The sequence below is a fragment of the Micromys minutus genome (assembly GCF_963924665.1).
Source record: "Micromys minutus genome assembly, chromosome: X".
Taxonomy (NCBI): Eukaryota; Metazoa; Chordata; class Mammalia; order Rodentia; family Muridae; genus Micromys; species Micromys minutus.
In genome coordinates, this window is record NC_137970.1 from 101,381,039 (window position 1) to 101,398,386 (window position 17,348).

Sequence of the window (17,348 nt, forward strand, 5' to 3'; positions counted from 1 at the left end):
AGCACTACGTGCAGTTCAGAAAGATGTTTAGTACGTGGAGTTATTAGTATAGATGAAACTGAAATTTTTAATTTGGACATGGGGCTAGACTTCTAGCCCTCTCTTCCAATGTAAAGTTATATTTTGTCATAAACAAATTTATAGGACAAATGATTAAGCTATTAAGTACCTGATTATAAATAATGCTCTGATCACCAAGATTTTAACCACTCCAGTCTCCTCTAGTAATGCATTACGTATAAGCTAGAGTAAAATGTTGCTTTCCTGGGGCCAAGTGTGGTGCTGTACATCTTTAATTCAAGGAGGCAGAGGCAGACTATATCTGTGAGTTCAAGGCCAGCCAGATGTCCGTAGTGATATCCAGGACAGCCAAGATTACTACACAGTGAGACCTTGTTACAAACAAAAATTTGCCTTTCTGGAGTTCAGAATTTAAGAGCACGTTCTGCTCTTGCAGAAGATCCAGATTCAGTTCTTAGTAACTACATGGCATCTGAAACTGTAACTTCAGCTCTGAGAGATCCACATCCCACTTTTGGCCTCTGCAGGTACCAGGCATGCATGTAGTGCATATACATACACACGGGCAAAAAAGCCCAGGGACTGAAACACCAACCAGTGAGCACACATGGAGAGACCCATGGCTCCAGCCGCATATGTAGCAGAGGTTGGCAGTGTCTGACATCAATAGGAGGCCTTTGGTCCAGTGAAGGCTCATTTCCCCAGTGTAGGGGAATGCCAAGGCACTGAGGTGGGAGAGGGTAGTTGGGAGTGGGAGCACCTTCATGGAAACAAGGGGAGAGGGGAGGAGGGATGGAAGAGGAGCAGAAAGGGGATAACATGAAATGTAAATACACGGACTATCCAATAAAAATGGTAAAAAAGTTTCACTTTCCTTTAAAAAAAGATACCAGTTATGACTTCCCCATTACAACGATAATAATCATTTCTAGTTTTAGTCTAGAGGGTGCTTCTATTTATCCACTGTCTCAGCATCAGACTCCAGTTGTTTGAGCTGTATCTTACCCATTCTAAACACTACAAAGCATCTATGTCCCTGGGACTTAGAAAGAAAAAAGTTTAATGTCACTGTATATAAGATTATGAGAGAACCTGGAACTTGAAACTTTGAGGTATAAAGAACCACTCATTCTGAATCAGTTTTTTACACTTGAAATAATCTTGTAGCTATTCAGCTATAATTTATTGGCTTTTGCATCACGCCCTTTACCAAGCTGATAGGACATCCAATTGCCTTTCTGTGTGAAGTGTTTTCACATCTGTTGACTGTGTCAGTGAACAAATTTATAAAAATGCATTTAACAGTTTTATAAGGCAGCGTAGCCTTCTACAGGACCTGAGCCAGCGCTGTCGCAGTGTATTTATCAGCTGTGTAATACCTTAATGTCAACACAATTGAGACAGAACTGGGACCAGTGCACAGTTATTATGGTGAATGGGAAATGGGATTAAATCATGGGATCATTAGGCAGCTTATGTTAAAAAGGAACAAACGTATGTGGAGTTTCCTCGGGCTTTCCTTTCTCTTGTTCTTACTTCCTCCAGCACTCAGGAGCAAATGAACCCTGCCTGCCCCGCTGTATAAAGGAACAGAGTTTAAAGAATGAGGTGCTTTGTAAAAACAGATTCTTAGACCCTTAGCAGTTGCACTGGTCATTTCTAGGCTTCCTTGTGAGAGGGCTGCTTGAGCCCAGCAACTGATTGTCATCCTGACAGCTTGTAAATCTAGGGAACATATGGCTAGGGAGCATGTTAAACTCTCATGCACCTTACCTACCTGCCATGTCAGAGCACAGCTTTCCCTTTCAGGAAGACTTTAAGAGGACTACATACAGCTTCTTCAACTGCATCAAGAAGCACTTCTTAGCTCTGTGTGTAAATACTTGCCTCTCACTCTTGTTTAGTAGTAGTTTGTAGTTAGTTAGTAGTTTGTGATACTGTACAAAGATTTCTTCAGAAAAAATTGGAGTGGCAATGTTGAGATCTATCCCTGAATATCACACTTTGCTGATTTGATGGAAGTACATGGTAAAGGGCTTTCTTAAACTACTGTGTTCTGTAGCCCAGCTTTCTGAATTGATTAAGCATCTTGATAAGCAGGACTTACCAAAACCTTTCCTTTTGTTAGACCAGACATAACGTAAACCAAGTTTTCTTGGAATGTCTTATGTTTCAGCAACTTGTGGACTTTTATTTCCTTGATACTCATGTCAGGGTTGTCTGGTCACGTGCATGGTTTATAAACGATGTCCCTAAGTAGCTGTCCCAGGGAAACTTAACCTAAATCTATTTTGTTGTTGTTGTTTTTGAGACAAGGTCTCTATATACTCCCAGTTGTCCTGGAATTCAGTATGTAGACTAGGCTGGCCTCAAACTCTTCCTCTGCCTCCCTAGTGCTGGGATTAAAGGTGTATGCCACCAGGTACACCCTAAATCTAAATTCTTAACAAGACATAATACTTGTTGATTTATTAATGCTGCTTTGAAGACTCTATACTTCAGTAATTGAACAGAGGCACATTAGAGCTTTATGCACAGGTTATTTATACTGATATGACAAATACTAAATTCAAGCACAACTGTAGGAAGTGACTAAAATACTACATATTCGTTTGTTGAAAACACATACATACAGCCGTTATGGTATGCTTTTGAAGAAGACCCAGTGAAACAGGAAAGTATGCATAATATAATATAATATAATATAATATAATATAATATAATATAAAGTGTAAAAAAAGATGGAGAATAAAAGTGGTCATCTCTGGAGGGTGTAATTACAAGTACCAGAATTATTTCCAAAACTTCTAAAAATGAGTAAAAGTTTTAATAAGGAGAAAGGGTTAATAAATATCTTTCATGTGTGCACCTCTAAAAGAAATCCCAGCAAAGATGCATTCTTATAGCACTCCACTCTTAAATGTTTTGGGGATAGGCAGGTGGAATCAGTTTTTCACACTTGAAATAATCTTGTACCTATTCTCGATTCGTGATTGAGAGTTACCATGTGTAGGTACCACCACTGAGTTGGTTAAAAGTGAAGAAATAGCAAGTGAGAATTCACCAAAGGAGGTGGTTCCAGACTTCTCAGCAGCCTTTGAAGGAATAGTAAGGAAGGCACTGAAGGTATCATTCAGTTTTGAGTGACAGATGATGGTCAAGGAACTGTAGTCTGTCCTGGAGTATACTGCTGTTCTTATTGTCCAGATGTTGACATCTTATTTCTTCATATTCTCTGCATGTTCTCAGAGGTTCTCTCATGTTTGTTCATTTCAGTGGTCTCTGTTCAGTTTGGCCACTAACCAAACTTACTGAGAATGAAATCAAGCTCATGACATTAATTCTCCATCAGTCAGTTAATACTCCATTTAGGGAGAGGATATCCCAAGGGCGGTTTTGCCTGGCTGACTCCTGGAGATGAACTGAATGGTCACGAAAGCGTGTTGGCAGGTCAGAGCAGCCTGCCTGTTGTAAAACATTCAACACACATCATACAGAAGGGTACATGACTTCATGTTCTTGAGAGAAGTCCTGAAGCTGAAACAGAAATGTGATATGCATTTGTTTAAGTTTCTCAAGGATTTAAGATAAAATTTGATCATGAGATTTTTTTTTTTACAAATTTACAGTAAGCTGCTCTTGGAAACTGTGAATGTAACTGATAATTTTACATTGATTTTATCAGTGTCTTAATATCTTTTGGATGTTTTGACCAATTGCTGAATAGAATCTGGCTTCTTGTTGAGTCTGTGGGATAACATTGGGTGTATAAATAAAGCCTGTTTCCTCTTCTCTGTGAAGGAGCCTTCATCAAAGGAAGCCATTAACTTTTGCATAGCATTCTGTATCTCTGGTCTGGGAAGCCTTTTTAACATTATTTAACATGATGTTCCTAATTGCAGTTACTCTTAAACCCAAGTATGTAATACTAGAGCATTGTTGGTATCTTGCTCTGCCTTGATGCTGCTAAGATATTAGATTTAATGCTTGTTTTTTTGCACTTTGAATATTTTTTGGGGGGGAGATTTAATTTATTTTTTTTTCATTTTATTTATATGAGTGCTGGTCAAAATGTATGCCTATGCACCTCTGTGGAGGCCATAAAAAGGTGTCAGATCCTGTGGAACTGGAGTTACATTTGTGAGCTACCACATGGAGGCTGGGCCCCATGGAAGAACAACCACTTCTCCTAATCACTGACCCACCTCTCCAGCCCCTCTTCTTGAATCTTTAAAAAAAATTTTTTTTGGTTGTTTTGAGGCAGAGTTTCTCTCTATAGTCCTGGTTATCCTGAAATTCACTATGTAGACCAGGCTGACCTTGAACTCCTGCATATATTTCAAAGCATTATTTTATATGTATTTGTGTAAGCCTACATGTATGCTGAGAACCATGAATATGTGCACACAAGAGGCCAGAAGAGGTTGTTGGATCTTCTAAAACTGGAGTTACAGACAAGCCATGGTTGGCCAAGATGTGGGTACTAGGAAACGAAACTAGGTTCTCTGCAAGAACAGCAAATGATCTTAACCATTGAGCCATTTCTCTAGACCTGTACACTTAATGTTATCCCTCATTAAAAAAAAAAAAAAAAAAAAAAAAAAAAAAAAACTTATCCATTAGGTAAAGGTTTCCCAGTTCTGAGCCAAATTTCCCTTACCTTGTACGTAGATCATAATATGTGAATATGATAGGCTCCCTTAAACGTTTCCCCTACATGTTTCATTCTTTAGAATTTTCTTTAAAGAGGAAGACAACTAACCATGTCTTGTAGCTTACTAGATACCTTCACAAACATATCTGAGCTGACTCTCACTATAGTTACATAGGATTGATCTAATTACCCCAGTTAAACAGAATAGGAGTTTAGTTTTAATTGTAACAAGTGGGGCTAGAGAGTTGGCTCAGTTGTTGAGAGCACTTGTTCTTACTTAAGGATTCAGATTAGATTTCTAGTACCCTTATGAACGGTTACTGCTTGTGTACCAGATACAAATGTGGTGCACAGACACACAAACAGGCAAAAACAGTCATACAAGCAAAATAATAAAAATAAATATAGAAAAGTGAAGATAATTTAAAAAAGAATTACCAAGTGAATCACAATTTGAACACTTAATCTGTAATTTCTCAGCTGCAATGCCGACTCACAGAGATTTCAGGTCTCTTACACTGGAGCTAACCGCTCACCCATCACCTAGCTTCCCCTTAGCTTCTGGGTTCCTCTTGTGGCTTTAAAACACCCCCCCCCTTTTTGGTTGAAAAGGAAGTGTGTATGTTTATGAAGTACAATGTAATGCTTTGATATGATTACAATATAGAATGATTAAATCAGGCTAATAAAACAATTCTGTCCTACATAACTTGTATTACCTTAGCAAGATCTGTCTTTTTTCACCAAAGCCAGGAATTAAGCTGTGAATACCAACAGAGAGGGAATTGCTTTGAGCCTGTTTTCAATTTTACCCTAAATCCACTTTTTATTTGTATTTTAGCTACTTCACAGTAACTCAGACCAGCCGTTACTTGATGTTGCTTTGTACTCTGAGTCTTATTGGGTTCTCTAATCCACTCAAGAAGCAAAAGCTTCCTTAGGTGCAGGAACATAAAATCTGCCATGGTGAAAGCAAGTCTATCTGTCCTCGAGGCAGTGAGGCTACAGAGCATCTTTCATAAGCAGGGTTGATGTGTGTGGTATAGATCAGTGGGGACCAGGCTCTTACTTAACAGAGGATGAAGATAGAAAGGGTATCTTAAAGGGCATAGAATTTTAAAGAAGTCATCATTACCCTCCGAGTGGCTGATGAGTTAAGACTAAAGGAGAATTAAGAAAAATCAGTTGAAAACCATCATGTTGTGATGACATCCTGTGGTGAGGAGGATGGCTTCTGAATAATATTTCAGATTTGAAAGAAGAAGTCCAGTGGTCTCTTGGAATGAGCCTTTGCATATTGGTCCCATGAAGCCATCGTCTTACAGATAGTGAAGGAATAACATTTCGGGGTGTTTAAAGTCTAAATCAAAGAAGGATTAATCCACAGTTTTACTTTCTTCTTGCCACTTTTGGTTATCAATTGTCTTTCTGGAATGTTACTAAGCTCAGTGTTCTGAGAGTCATACTCTAGAAATCCATGGTGGAGACCAGGAGGATGAGGAAAGCAGAGGAGGACAAAGCATGGTTTCTGAGTTCCTGGACCCCCTCCTGCCCCCCAATTGTACCCTTGAGCATTGTTACCAGGGACCTCTAGCATGATTCCCAGCTGGAAACATGGGCATTTGCTAGGGGTGGGGCACAGAGGGTGTAACCCAGGATCTGGCATGTGCTAGACCAGTGCTCTATCATGGAGCTACCTCCTCAGCCTTCAACACTGTCATTTTCGATACTACCCAGAAACAAAAGGGATGAGCTAGTTTCCTGTGCAATTTTAGTAGCTTCTTACATGATTGAGTTTCTTAGGAAAATACACATTTCAGAACAAATTCAATCAAAAACATGTAGCTCTGAGGAGCAAGGTGGGTTCACTCTTGAGAGCTTGGCAGTGCCTACCTTGGTACCTACCTTCTTTCTCTCCTCCTTCCCTTTCAGTGTCTCATTTTGGGGTTGTGTACTGTCATCAGCAAGTAACTGTAAAGTGACATAGGGGGCAACAGCGGGGAAGGTACACCAGAGAGTTAAAAAGGGTGTGAATGGGGTTAGCTAATAACAGAACTGACCACTAGAGAGGGGGGTTACTAAAGAAACATTGTTTTGAGCCCCATCACGAAAGACAGACATTGGGTTCTATAATCTAGGTTCCTGTATTCAATGTGAACTTTCCATATGTAACCCATGATATAAGTTGGGGGAAGGGGTGGGGAACTCTGATGAGAGTGGTTGTTATGGTCAATCACCAAAATAAATAGTTAAGAAGAATGGATCACTAGTGCTGTGCTGTCCAGTATGGGACCACTTATGGCTCCTGAGCATCGAGATGTAGTCAGTTTGAACTTTCTCTGTCAGAGTGAAAATGCACACTGGATTTCAAAGACTTGGCATGAAAAAATGTATAGTAATTTTCATATTGATTAAATGTCGAGTCAATAATATCTTGAGCATGCTAGGCTAAATAAAACATCAATATTAATGTTTAAGGTGATAGAAATGTAACTCTGATTTGATCATTATATACTGTACACTTTAAGTATCACATTGTACCCCATAAATATATACAAGTAAAATAAGAATTTAGAAATCAAAGCTGAGACAAAAAAAACACCCTTAATTTTGCCCCTTTCTTAACATGATTACTAGAACATTAAAATTGTGTGTGCACCTTACATTATATTTCTATTGGACAGTATTGCTCTGGTATAATCAAAAATAGAATCTGCTATACAAGCACCCTTTCATTCTCTGAAGCAAGTATAACCTGTACAGTAAACAGGCCTATTTCTAAAGGACAAGAAAGGATGGGGATTTGCAGATGCAGAAACTAGTTAGAGATGAAAGTCAGGATTCAGCCTCATTTGCTCCATTCTGAAGGTGTAAGATGTAGGAGGTTGGTGTCAATTTGCTAGGGAAGTTTTGATATTTATTATCGCCTAGCTGAGACCCAGAGTGGGAATGAAAAGGCACTTTAAACATTTCTTCCTTACCATCTTAGCCATCGAGCTCCGGATGGCTGATAGTGACAATGTGATAGGAGCTTTCTCTGGTCCTCTCTGGACCACGATTCCTGGCTGAGAGAAGGAGGAGGATTGACGTGAAGAACTTCTTCACTCCCAGGGCCATGTGGTAGAGCTGCTGCCGAACCTCCCTCTGCCAATAGGCGTAGATGAGTGGGTTGAGCAGGGAGTTGGCAACTCCAAGGAGCCAGAGGTACTTTTCCAGCACTTGGTAGAGGCAGCATTTGTGGCAGGCCACCTGCACAATGCTAGTGATGAGAAAGGGAGACCAGGACAGGGTGAAGCTTCCAATAAGAACAGATACAGTACGGATAGCCTTAAAGTCATTGACAGGCCGTGGGGGCCGGCAAGCTCCAGCCATGGCTCCTGCATGTTCCATCTTCCGGATCTGCTGGCTGTGCACAGAGGCAATCTTAAGCATGTCACAGTAGAAGAAGACAAAGAGGAGCACAGCTGGGAAGAAGCCAGCACAGGAGAGGGTCAGCACAAACCTTGGGTGGAACACAGCAAAGAAGCTGCAGGGCCCGTGGTAGGTGGTCTGCTGGAATATGGAGACTCCAAGTGGGAGGAAGCCGATAAGGTAAGACACCAACCACAGTCCCGCAATGCATGCTCCGGCCACAAGCCCATTCATGATCTGGAAGTAACGGAGGGGCTGCTTAATGGCAAGATATCTGTCAAAGGCAATCAGCATGACCGTGAGGACAGAGGCAGCCGCAGAAGAGGTGACGAATGCCATCCGAAGGCTACACAAGGTCTTCTGTGTGTGTTGAGCAGAGCTGGAGAGCTGGTCTGTAACTAGACCAGAAATAGCCACTCCGATCAAGGTATCAGCCACGGCCAGATTTAAGGTGAAGCAAAGGCCAACACCGTCGTTCTTGTAGATCGACAGCAGCATAGCCACAACCACCAGCGCATTAACAGCAATGATGAGGATGGTTAGGACCGCAAGGATCACTCCAAATGAGAAAGATGACTCCATGGTGCCAGGCAGCAGGTCTCCCACTTAAAAGGGCATGCTGGATCTCGAGCTCAGATTCTCACGGGACACGGGTTGCTGTAGGTTCAGAGTCACAGCACAGTTCTGGCCATTACTGGCAGGTCACTCTGGCAGCTTGCCAGGTTTGGGTTCCTGATGTCATTAAGGCTTACTCATCCTCTCCTTTTCAGCCCTCAGCCTCCGGCTTTTCTAGCGTTCTGAAGGCAGCAATCTCAGAACAAATCTGTCCCCAGGCCCCGAGCTAGTCCCTCCCCTCTACCATCCAAGTTACTAGACAACATCCAAGTACCTGGCACACACTGTCCATTGGGGCCCCCTCCCTTCATTGATGTTTCAAGGGCTATGAAGGGATAGGGACCTTCGTCAGTGTTCCTGTCTGACAGCAGATCTAATTGACTCTAAACACACTTTTCTCCCTCTGGCGCTCCATATTAAACTTTCATTTCTTCCTACGTGTCAAGTGCTAGATTAGTAACTAATCTCAGTTTAATTAAACATTTGCTTAATAAATAATTCCCAGTGACTATTATGATTGCTTTTAATCAAGCAAAATGATCATAGTCAGTTGAAGTGAAGGGAGGCAGATAAGCTATTTGAGGGGCTCAGCATCCTTTCAGGGGTGTTCCCACACATTTAAACTTCTATTTTTTATTCTCAGCACATCTAAGGCCAATTCTCTCAAATAGGATGTACACCTTCCCGATTTTGTCTCTTTTGGATGTCAATGCATTGATTCAGCAGGACAGTAAAGACAAGGCAAAGGATTATTAATAGCTAGCATTTGGTTTAGAAGGGAGCCAATTTCCTATTTCTGTTGTCTCATGGGTACAGTGGTTGGTAACTGTTTCTTTACTGGTGGGTTCTATCTCTGCTCGGAAAGGAATGACTGGCAGGCTTGTTACTTTCATCCTGTAGACCCAGTATCATCTCTGAGAAGGGGTGAGCTCAGCATTTGACAGTGGAATTTTCCAGGGATAGAGCTCATGGGAGTTAGGTCAAAGGGTGAGCCAGTTGCCAAAGCAGATGAGATGAGTACAGAGAGGCCAGCTGTGGAAGTCAGTCCACTTCAGGTTGTATATCCATTTACTCGGGTACATTATAACCAACCTTTTGCCTCCCTGCTGCTCTCATCTTGGATACGAAGAAGAGAGGGGTGGGAAGAAGAGTGGTTAGAAGCTATTTACTCAATCCAGGTGAGAGCACAAATGGGAAAGGTTAGTGTTTTCAGTGAGAGAGTGCAGAGCAAGGTGCAGAGCAAATATCAGGATGTTTTGACAGTTGGAGAGGGCTTTGGGCAGATGTCTCTCCTACCAAGGCACAGAAAAAAAAATGTGTCAGGGGGAGTCAATATTGTAATCTTTATAACCTTCATTTGGGAGGCTGATTTTTTTTCTTACAACTTTATTTTTTTAAAAAAAAACCACAGATACATGTACAGATAATTAAAAGCATTTTAGCGTAAATATATATGAATATATTTTTGTCAGTACTTAATTTTTTTAAAAGTTTGATAGTATGCATTGAAATCTTACTATTTTCAATGATCATAAAGTATATGTAAAACAAAACATAACATGGAAATAGTCAAAGATTTTTGGTGTGTAAAGATTAAACATAATAATTTTTAACTACCAAAAATTGCCACAAGGCTATCTTCTTAGCTCTTGAATTATTAATGAATTAAGGTCTACATGTACCCCACTCTGAGAGTATTATTAATAATAATACACTTATTATTATTATTGTTGTTTTTTTCTTTTTAACAACTTTATTTTAAAAAACAAAGATAAATGTAAAAATTTTAAGCATTTTTGCATAAAAGTATACGAATACATTTTTGTCAGTGCTTGTTTTTTTTTTATAAAGGTTTGATAGTGTGCATTAAGGTCTTACTAGTTACTATGAGCATAAAGTACATGTAAAACAGGATGTAACCTGGAAATAGTCAGTTTTCTTGGTGTGTAAAGATTAAGCATAATGTTTTTCTTTCTTTCTTTTTTTTTCTTTTCTTGAACTTCATATAGTGAGTTGTTTCTGGAGTATTCAGAGCTTTCTGGGGAAGGACTGAGGCTTCCACTTTTTGGCCTTTTTCTTTTTCTTTTCTTTCTTTTTTTTTGAGCTTCATATGGTCTGTGAATTGTTTCTTGGGTATTCAGAGCTTTCTGGGGATAGTATCCAATTATCAGTGACTGAATATTATGTCTGTTCTTTTGTGACTGGATTATCTCGCTCAGGATGATATTCTCTAGATGCATCCATTTTCTTAGGAATTTTATAAAGTCATTGTTTCTAATAGCTGAGTAGTACTCCACTGTGTAAATATATCACAATTTTTGTATCCATTCCTCTACTGAAGGATATCTGGGTTCTTTCCAGCTTCCGGCTATTATTCCGGACTTCTATCAACATGGTGGAGCGTGTGTCCTTATTTTATGTTGGAGCATCTCTGGGGTATATGCGCAGACATGAAATTACTGGGTCGTCAGGTAGTACTATGTCCAATTTTCTGAGGAACTGCCAGACTGATTTCCAGAGTGGTTGTACTAGCTTACAACCCCACCAACAGTGGACGAGTGTTCCTCTTTCTCAGCATCCTCGCCAGCATCTGCTGTCATCTGAGTTTTTTATCTTAGCCATTCTGACAGGTGTGAGGTGGAATCTCAGGGTTGTTTCGATTTGCATTTCCCTGATGACTAGGGATGTCGGGCATTTCCTTAAGTGCTTCTCAGCCATTCGATATTCCTCAATTGAGAATTCTTTGTTTAGCTCTTTACCCCATTTATAATAGGGTTGTTTGATTCTCTGGTGTCTAACTTCTTGAGTTCTTTGTATATATTGGATATTAGACCTCTATCAGATGTGGGATTGGTAAAGATCTTTTCCCAATCTGTTGGTTGCCGTTTTATTTTCTTGACAGTGTCCTTAGCCTTACAGAAACTTTGCAATCTCATTAAGTCCCTGGGAGGCTGATTTTAATCTGCCCTAATCCTATACTTGGACTTAATTTGTGGTTTTTGCTTCTCCAGCTTTTGGCTTTATATGTCAAGTTAACTTGGACCTTTGCAAGCTCACTTTCAAACTCGTGAGGACATCAGAATAACCTGAAAGGCTTGTTCCAATCAGACTCTTGATTCAATAGGTCTGGATCAGCCTTCAAATCTGTAAATTGTTTTTTATTTTTCCCAGGTTGTTCCTCAAACTCACTTTGTAGCTATGGGTGATCTTGAACTTTTTTTTTGGATATTTTCTTTACTTACAGTTCAAATGTTATCTCCTTTCCTGGTTTCCCCTCTGGAATCCCCCTATCCCCACCCACTCCCCATGCCTCTATGAGAGTGTTCCCCCACCCACCCACTTTTTCCCATTTTCCCACCCTGGTATTCCCCTATACTGTGTTATTGAGCCTTCATAGGGCCAAGGAAATGGGGTACCCAATGGAGGAGTTAGAAAAAGACTGAAGGAGCTGAAGGGGTTTGTAACTCCACAGGAAGAACAAAAATATCAGCCAACCAGACCCCCCAGAGCTCCCAGAGACTAAACCACCAACCAAGGAATAGCCATATATGTAGCCGACCTTGAACCTTTAACCTTCCTGCCATCTTCTCTAGAATGTTCAGATTGTAGGCACATGCCACCAAATATAATCTGTGTGGTCCTGAGGACCAAATATGTGAATCATATATACATTCTGGGCAAGCTGTCTATCAACAGCTACATCCCCAGCTCCTGAATAAGCATCTCTAAGTTTACAATCACTGCTGTTGCTGGCTAAAGAACTACTTTTAGAATAATATTTTCCTGAGACAGGAGTCCAGTTCTATAGCCTAGGCTGCCGTAACTTGGGGCAATCCTCTTGTCTCAGTCTTTTAATTGCTGGGACTACAGTCATGGGCCATAATACCTGGCATTAGAGTAATGGTTCTTTTTTGTTTTTAGCCAGGGTATGTAGCCCTGGCTGGCCTCAAGTCAGACCAAGCTGGACTTCCTCTCATAGAGATCCATTTGACTCTGTCTCCCAAGTGCTGACAATAAAGACAAGCACTACCATTCCCAGAAAAATAATGATTTTTGAACCTGAGCTGTGCTTTGAAGTACCTGTCAATTCCAAACACATACTGTTGTTTAGGTAACACACAAAGGGTAGTCTGGGACATGCATCTGAATTCTTGAAAGGCAATTTGGGTACTTAATTAGGATCGAGAACAGCTGTTTAATAGGCAAAACACAGGCTCCAGGGTTAGAAAACTGGGGATCCATACTCCTGAGTTTGGCTGGACAGATGGCTTCATCTTTATCTTGTAGCTTTTGTTATTTTCTCCCTATTTGTTCTGGGGAGGATACTCCCTATATCACAGGGTTGTGAGAATGGCAAAATGAAGGCTACATAAACTGTCAAAGGTTGCATGGGTGTCACTGTCCTTCAGTCTCTGTTAGTCATATTAACACAATGTTAATCAAAATGTATATATGAGTGTTAACCAAAACATTGGTAATTAGAGCAAAAAAAAAGACAAATATCATGTTTTCTTTTATGTAGAATCTATCTTTAACCTCTCTCTCCCCCCTCTCTCTTTGTGTGTGTATGTTGGGAGAAAGAAGGTGAACTGGGGGGGGAGGTAAGGAAGGGGCTCGGTATTGAATAGAAGCAAAGTGCAATGATGTACATGTCTGAAAATGTCACAATGCAAGCCATTATTTTGTATATCAAAAATTTTGATAGAAACAAATCAATTCGAGATACTAGTTAATGTGCACATCAGTGGTTGGTACTTTCAATTCAAGTGTGTATCAGAAGCATATGCATGGGGCTGGAGAGATGGCTCAGCTGTTAAGATCACTGAAACTCTTTCAAAGGTCCTGCGTTCAAATCCCAGTAACCACATGGTGGCTCACAAACATTTGTAATAGGACCTGATGCCCTCTTCTGATGTTTCTGAAGACAGCTATGGTGTACTCACATACATAAGATAAATAATAAAAATAAATCTTAAAAAAAGAAGTAGCATATGCAAAGCCTGAAAGACTGGTAGAAATGTGCAGTTTTAGGCCTTGCACAGGATCTGAAGCTGAGTCTGGACTTTAACAGGATCTCCAGGTGATCTGTGTGCATACTAAACTTCTTCTTGTTTTCCTTTGGTCTCAGGTGACTGGTTATATTTTCTTTTTGCTATTGTAACACATTAATACACACGTGATTTATAATAAAAAAATCTGGGGCTGGAGAGACAGTTTAGCATTTTAAGATCAACTGTTGCTTTTTTACGGGACTGGAGTTCGGTTCCTAGTACTAGTGTTGGGCAGTTCATAACTATCTGTAAGTCAAGATCCAGGAGGTTGAACACTGTCTTCTGGCTGTCTTATACACTTATACATACACATGCATTCATACAGATAAATGAAAATGAAATTAATATTTAATAAAACACATCCAATTTATTATTTTTTCATGGGCTGGAGATGTAGCTCAGTTAAGAACTCTAGCCTAGTGTGTGTTAAGTTCTGGGTTAGATCCCCATACTACATAAAACTGGAAGTGGTGGTGCTTGCCTTTAAGCCTAGCACTTGAGAAGTAGAGACAGGACTATCAGAAGTTCAAGGTCATCCTTGGTTACGTAGTAAGTTCAAGGCCAGCCTGAGCTACATGAGATCCCATCTCCAAAATAACAGCAGCAAAGCAACTCACAAATTATTATTTTCTCAAGGCCAGAAGTCTGGGTTGGGTCTTACTGGGCTAAAATCAAGGTGCCAGGATGTGTTCTTTCTGTAGATGCTTAACTGCTTTAGTTGGCTATGTGAACCTGGAAGAGTCGGGCCAAAAAACAAACTGGACTAAAGTCTCATGCAAAAGGTAACTTTATTCAGAGCATCAGACAATTGATACTCTTAGGGTTAAGAAGAATCCCATGAGTAAAGTGTGCAATCACAAGGGCAAGACACGTGTGGAATGTTTTGCCACAGTAGCCTATGAATAACAAGCAAACTCACTCCTCTCTGATATACCTGAGAGGAGCATGAAAACATTCCAAGAACAATTCTACATTTTGAAGAAACTGAGGCCACAACACTCACTTGTGTTTGCTCCAAGTTTTCGCACAGGCACTCACAATTCTCATATGATGCCATTCTTAGACTATGTTCTGACAAGTAGGGTCTGGGGGGGATCTATTTTCTTGTCCATTTAGCTTCTAGGAGTTCCCCTTATTCCTTTGCTCTAGGGCACATCACTTGGACTTCTGCTTCCATAGTCATATCTTCTCTGGCTTTGACCTTTTTTTGTCTTCCTTAGACTGACCATGTTTATACTGGAACTGGCTAGACCAGTGGTTCTCAACCTGTGGGTCACGATCCCTTGAGGTCCAAGGACCCTTTCTTTTTTTTTTTTTTCTTACCACTTTATTTTTTAAAAAAGAGGGATACATATACAGATTTTTAAAGGCATTTTGGCATAACATTATATGAATATTTTTGTTAGTACTTAATTCTTTTAGAGGTTTGATAGCATGCATTGAAATCCCACTATTTACCATAATCATGAAGTACATGTAGGACAGAACTTAACATGGAAACAGATTTCTTGTTGAGTATAGATTAAGCATAATGATCTGTGAATACCAAAAATTGCCACAAGGCTATATTCTTAGCTCTTGGATTATTAATGATTTGAGGTCCAGGTGTACCATACTCTGAGAGGGTGCTATACATTTATTTTTTTCCTAAGAAGGACTGAGGCTTTCATTTTTTTTGCCTTTGTTTTTCTTGAGCTTTATATAGCCTGTGAGTTGTTTCTGGGGTGTTCAGAGCTTTCTGGGGTTAGTATCCAATTATCAGTGACTGCATATTATGTCTGTTCTTTTGTGACTGGGTTATCTCACTCGGGATGATTTTCTCTAGATGCATCCATTTTCTTGAGAATTTCATTAGGCCATTGTTTCTGATACCTGAGTAGTACTCCATTGTGTAAATGTACCACAATTTTTGTATCCATTCATCTACTGAAGGACATCTGGGTTCTTTCCAGTTTTTGGCTATATATCAGATATCTTGCATATCAGACATTTGCAATTTGTAACAGTAGCAAAATTACAGTTATGGAATAGCAACAAAAATAATGTTATGGTTGGGGGTCACCACAACACGAGGAACTGTATTACAGGGTCAAAACATTAGGAAGGTTGAAAACCATTGTTCTACACAAACCAAAACAATCTTTCATTGTCAAGATCTTTAATTTGGCTTGCAGGGCAGCAGCTTCATCTAAACTCTGGCTGGGCCATCTCCACTTATTCATGCTATGATCGCACTTTATTCATGTCAGGGCTATGGCTAGTTCTTAACAGCTTTGCCATTCTGGAATAGGCTGAGAGTTCTTGGGGATTAGTGGAGTGTCTAGAAAGCAAACATAGTGAGGTTGAGTAAGACCTTGGTCAAGCTATTTCACAACCAGGATATCAAATGGTGGTGATTGGGGGACATCACCAAAGATGTGATATACAAGTTCATCCAGTCTGAGGGCATATCACCTAACATGATGATGATGAATTGTTGTTGTGACGGACATATTAAACAGGAGCAGTAGTGGAGGAGAAGGTAAGTTTTAAGAGAGCCTGCTGTCATACCCAGACCTCTAAAAGAAAAGCTCTAGGGTAGTGGTCAGAATAAGCTACACCTAGCTTCCTGTGATGCAGAAACCAGCCATCTACTTTCCATGATTTAGCTGCAACTTGTTCAAGAACAAAGCTAGAAGTGATATTTAGTATCTCTCCCTGGAGTGGATGTTAGTATGAAATACTATTCAGAGATGTGAAAACAAGTTGGATGTACTTGTATGTATTGTTATAGACATGCAAGACATATTACTGCTTGACATATTAGGTCTCATCAGTACATAAAGCCTGAATCCATTTATGAAAAAAAACCTCCAAAACACAAAATATAGATCCATATGCACGCACAACATGCACAGAAAGGAGACTCAACAAATGGAGTGTGATAACTTTGAGGAGGAGTCAAGTAGGATTGGTTGGAAATGAAAAGAAATGTGATTTAAATTAATTACATTTATTTTATTGTATAGGGGGTGGCATATGGATGTTAACCAACAACTTGTGGGAGTCAACTATTTTTCTACCATGTGTGCTTTGGGGGTTGAACACAAGTTGTTAGCCTTGGTGACAGGTACCTTTATCTGCTGAGTCATCTTGTCAGCCCCCCTCCTAAAGACTCTTTACAGTTATTATTTGCTTATATGAGAGTATATGCACAGCCATGTACATATGCACATGTATCTGAAGGGCAGAAGACAACTTTGTAGATGCCCTTTCTTTCTTTCTACTATGTCGGCTTTTGGAATGGAACCTGTATCATCAGGCTGGGCAGCAAGCTCATTGCCTACTGAGGTATCATGGTTTACTTTGACTGCTTCTCATTTTATATATTTTTATAGTGAGGTTGTTTATGCCACTTCAAATGGAAATCCTCCTCCAAACCTCTCTCAAGGTCAGTCTATATAGAATGTATAAAATGTACACAGTCAGTTTATATGTATATATACTATGTGATAAAGGCTCACACACATGCCATTTATTCTTGTCTATCTGTGCTGCAGTTGTAGAGAGAAATATTTGTGGATTGGGGGCAATGGTCTAGCAAGACAGGGAGAGAG

The 17,348-nt window shown here is 40.0% G+C and overlaps 1 protein-coding gene across 1 annotated transcript; it reads right to left on the reverse strand.

The window, feature by feature from the left end:
• Positions 1 to 7,660: 7,660 nt before the first annotated feature.
• GPR119 (G protein-coupled receptor 119) lies at positions 7,661 to 8,668 on the reverse strand (the record flags this gene model as incomplete). The annotated part of the gene is made up of 1 exon (XM_080910825.1): positions 7,661 to 8,668. One exon carries the CDS (start codon positions 8,666 to 8,668, stop codon positions 7,661 to 7,663), a length of 1,008 nt encoding a protein of 335 aa, XP_080766951.1.
• Between the last annotated feature and the right edge of the window lie 8,680 nt (positions 8,669 to 17,348).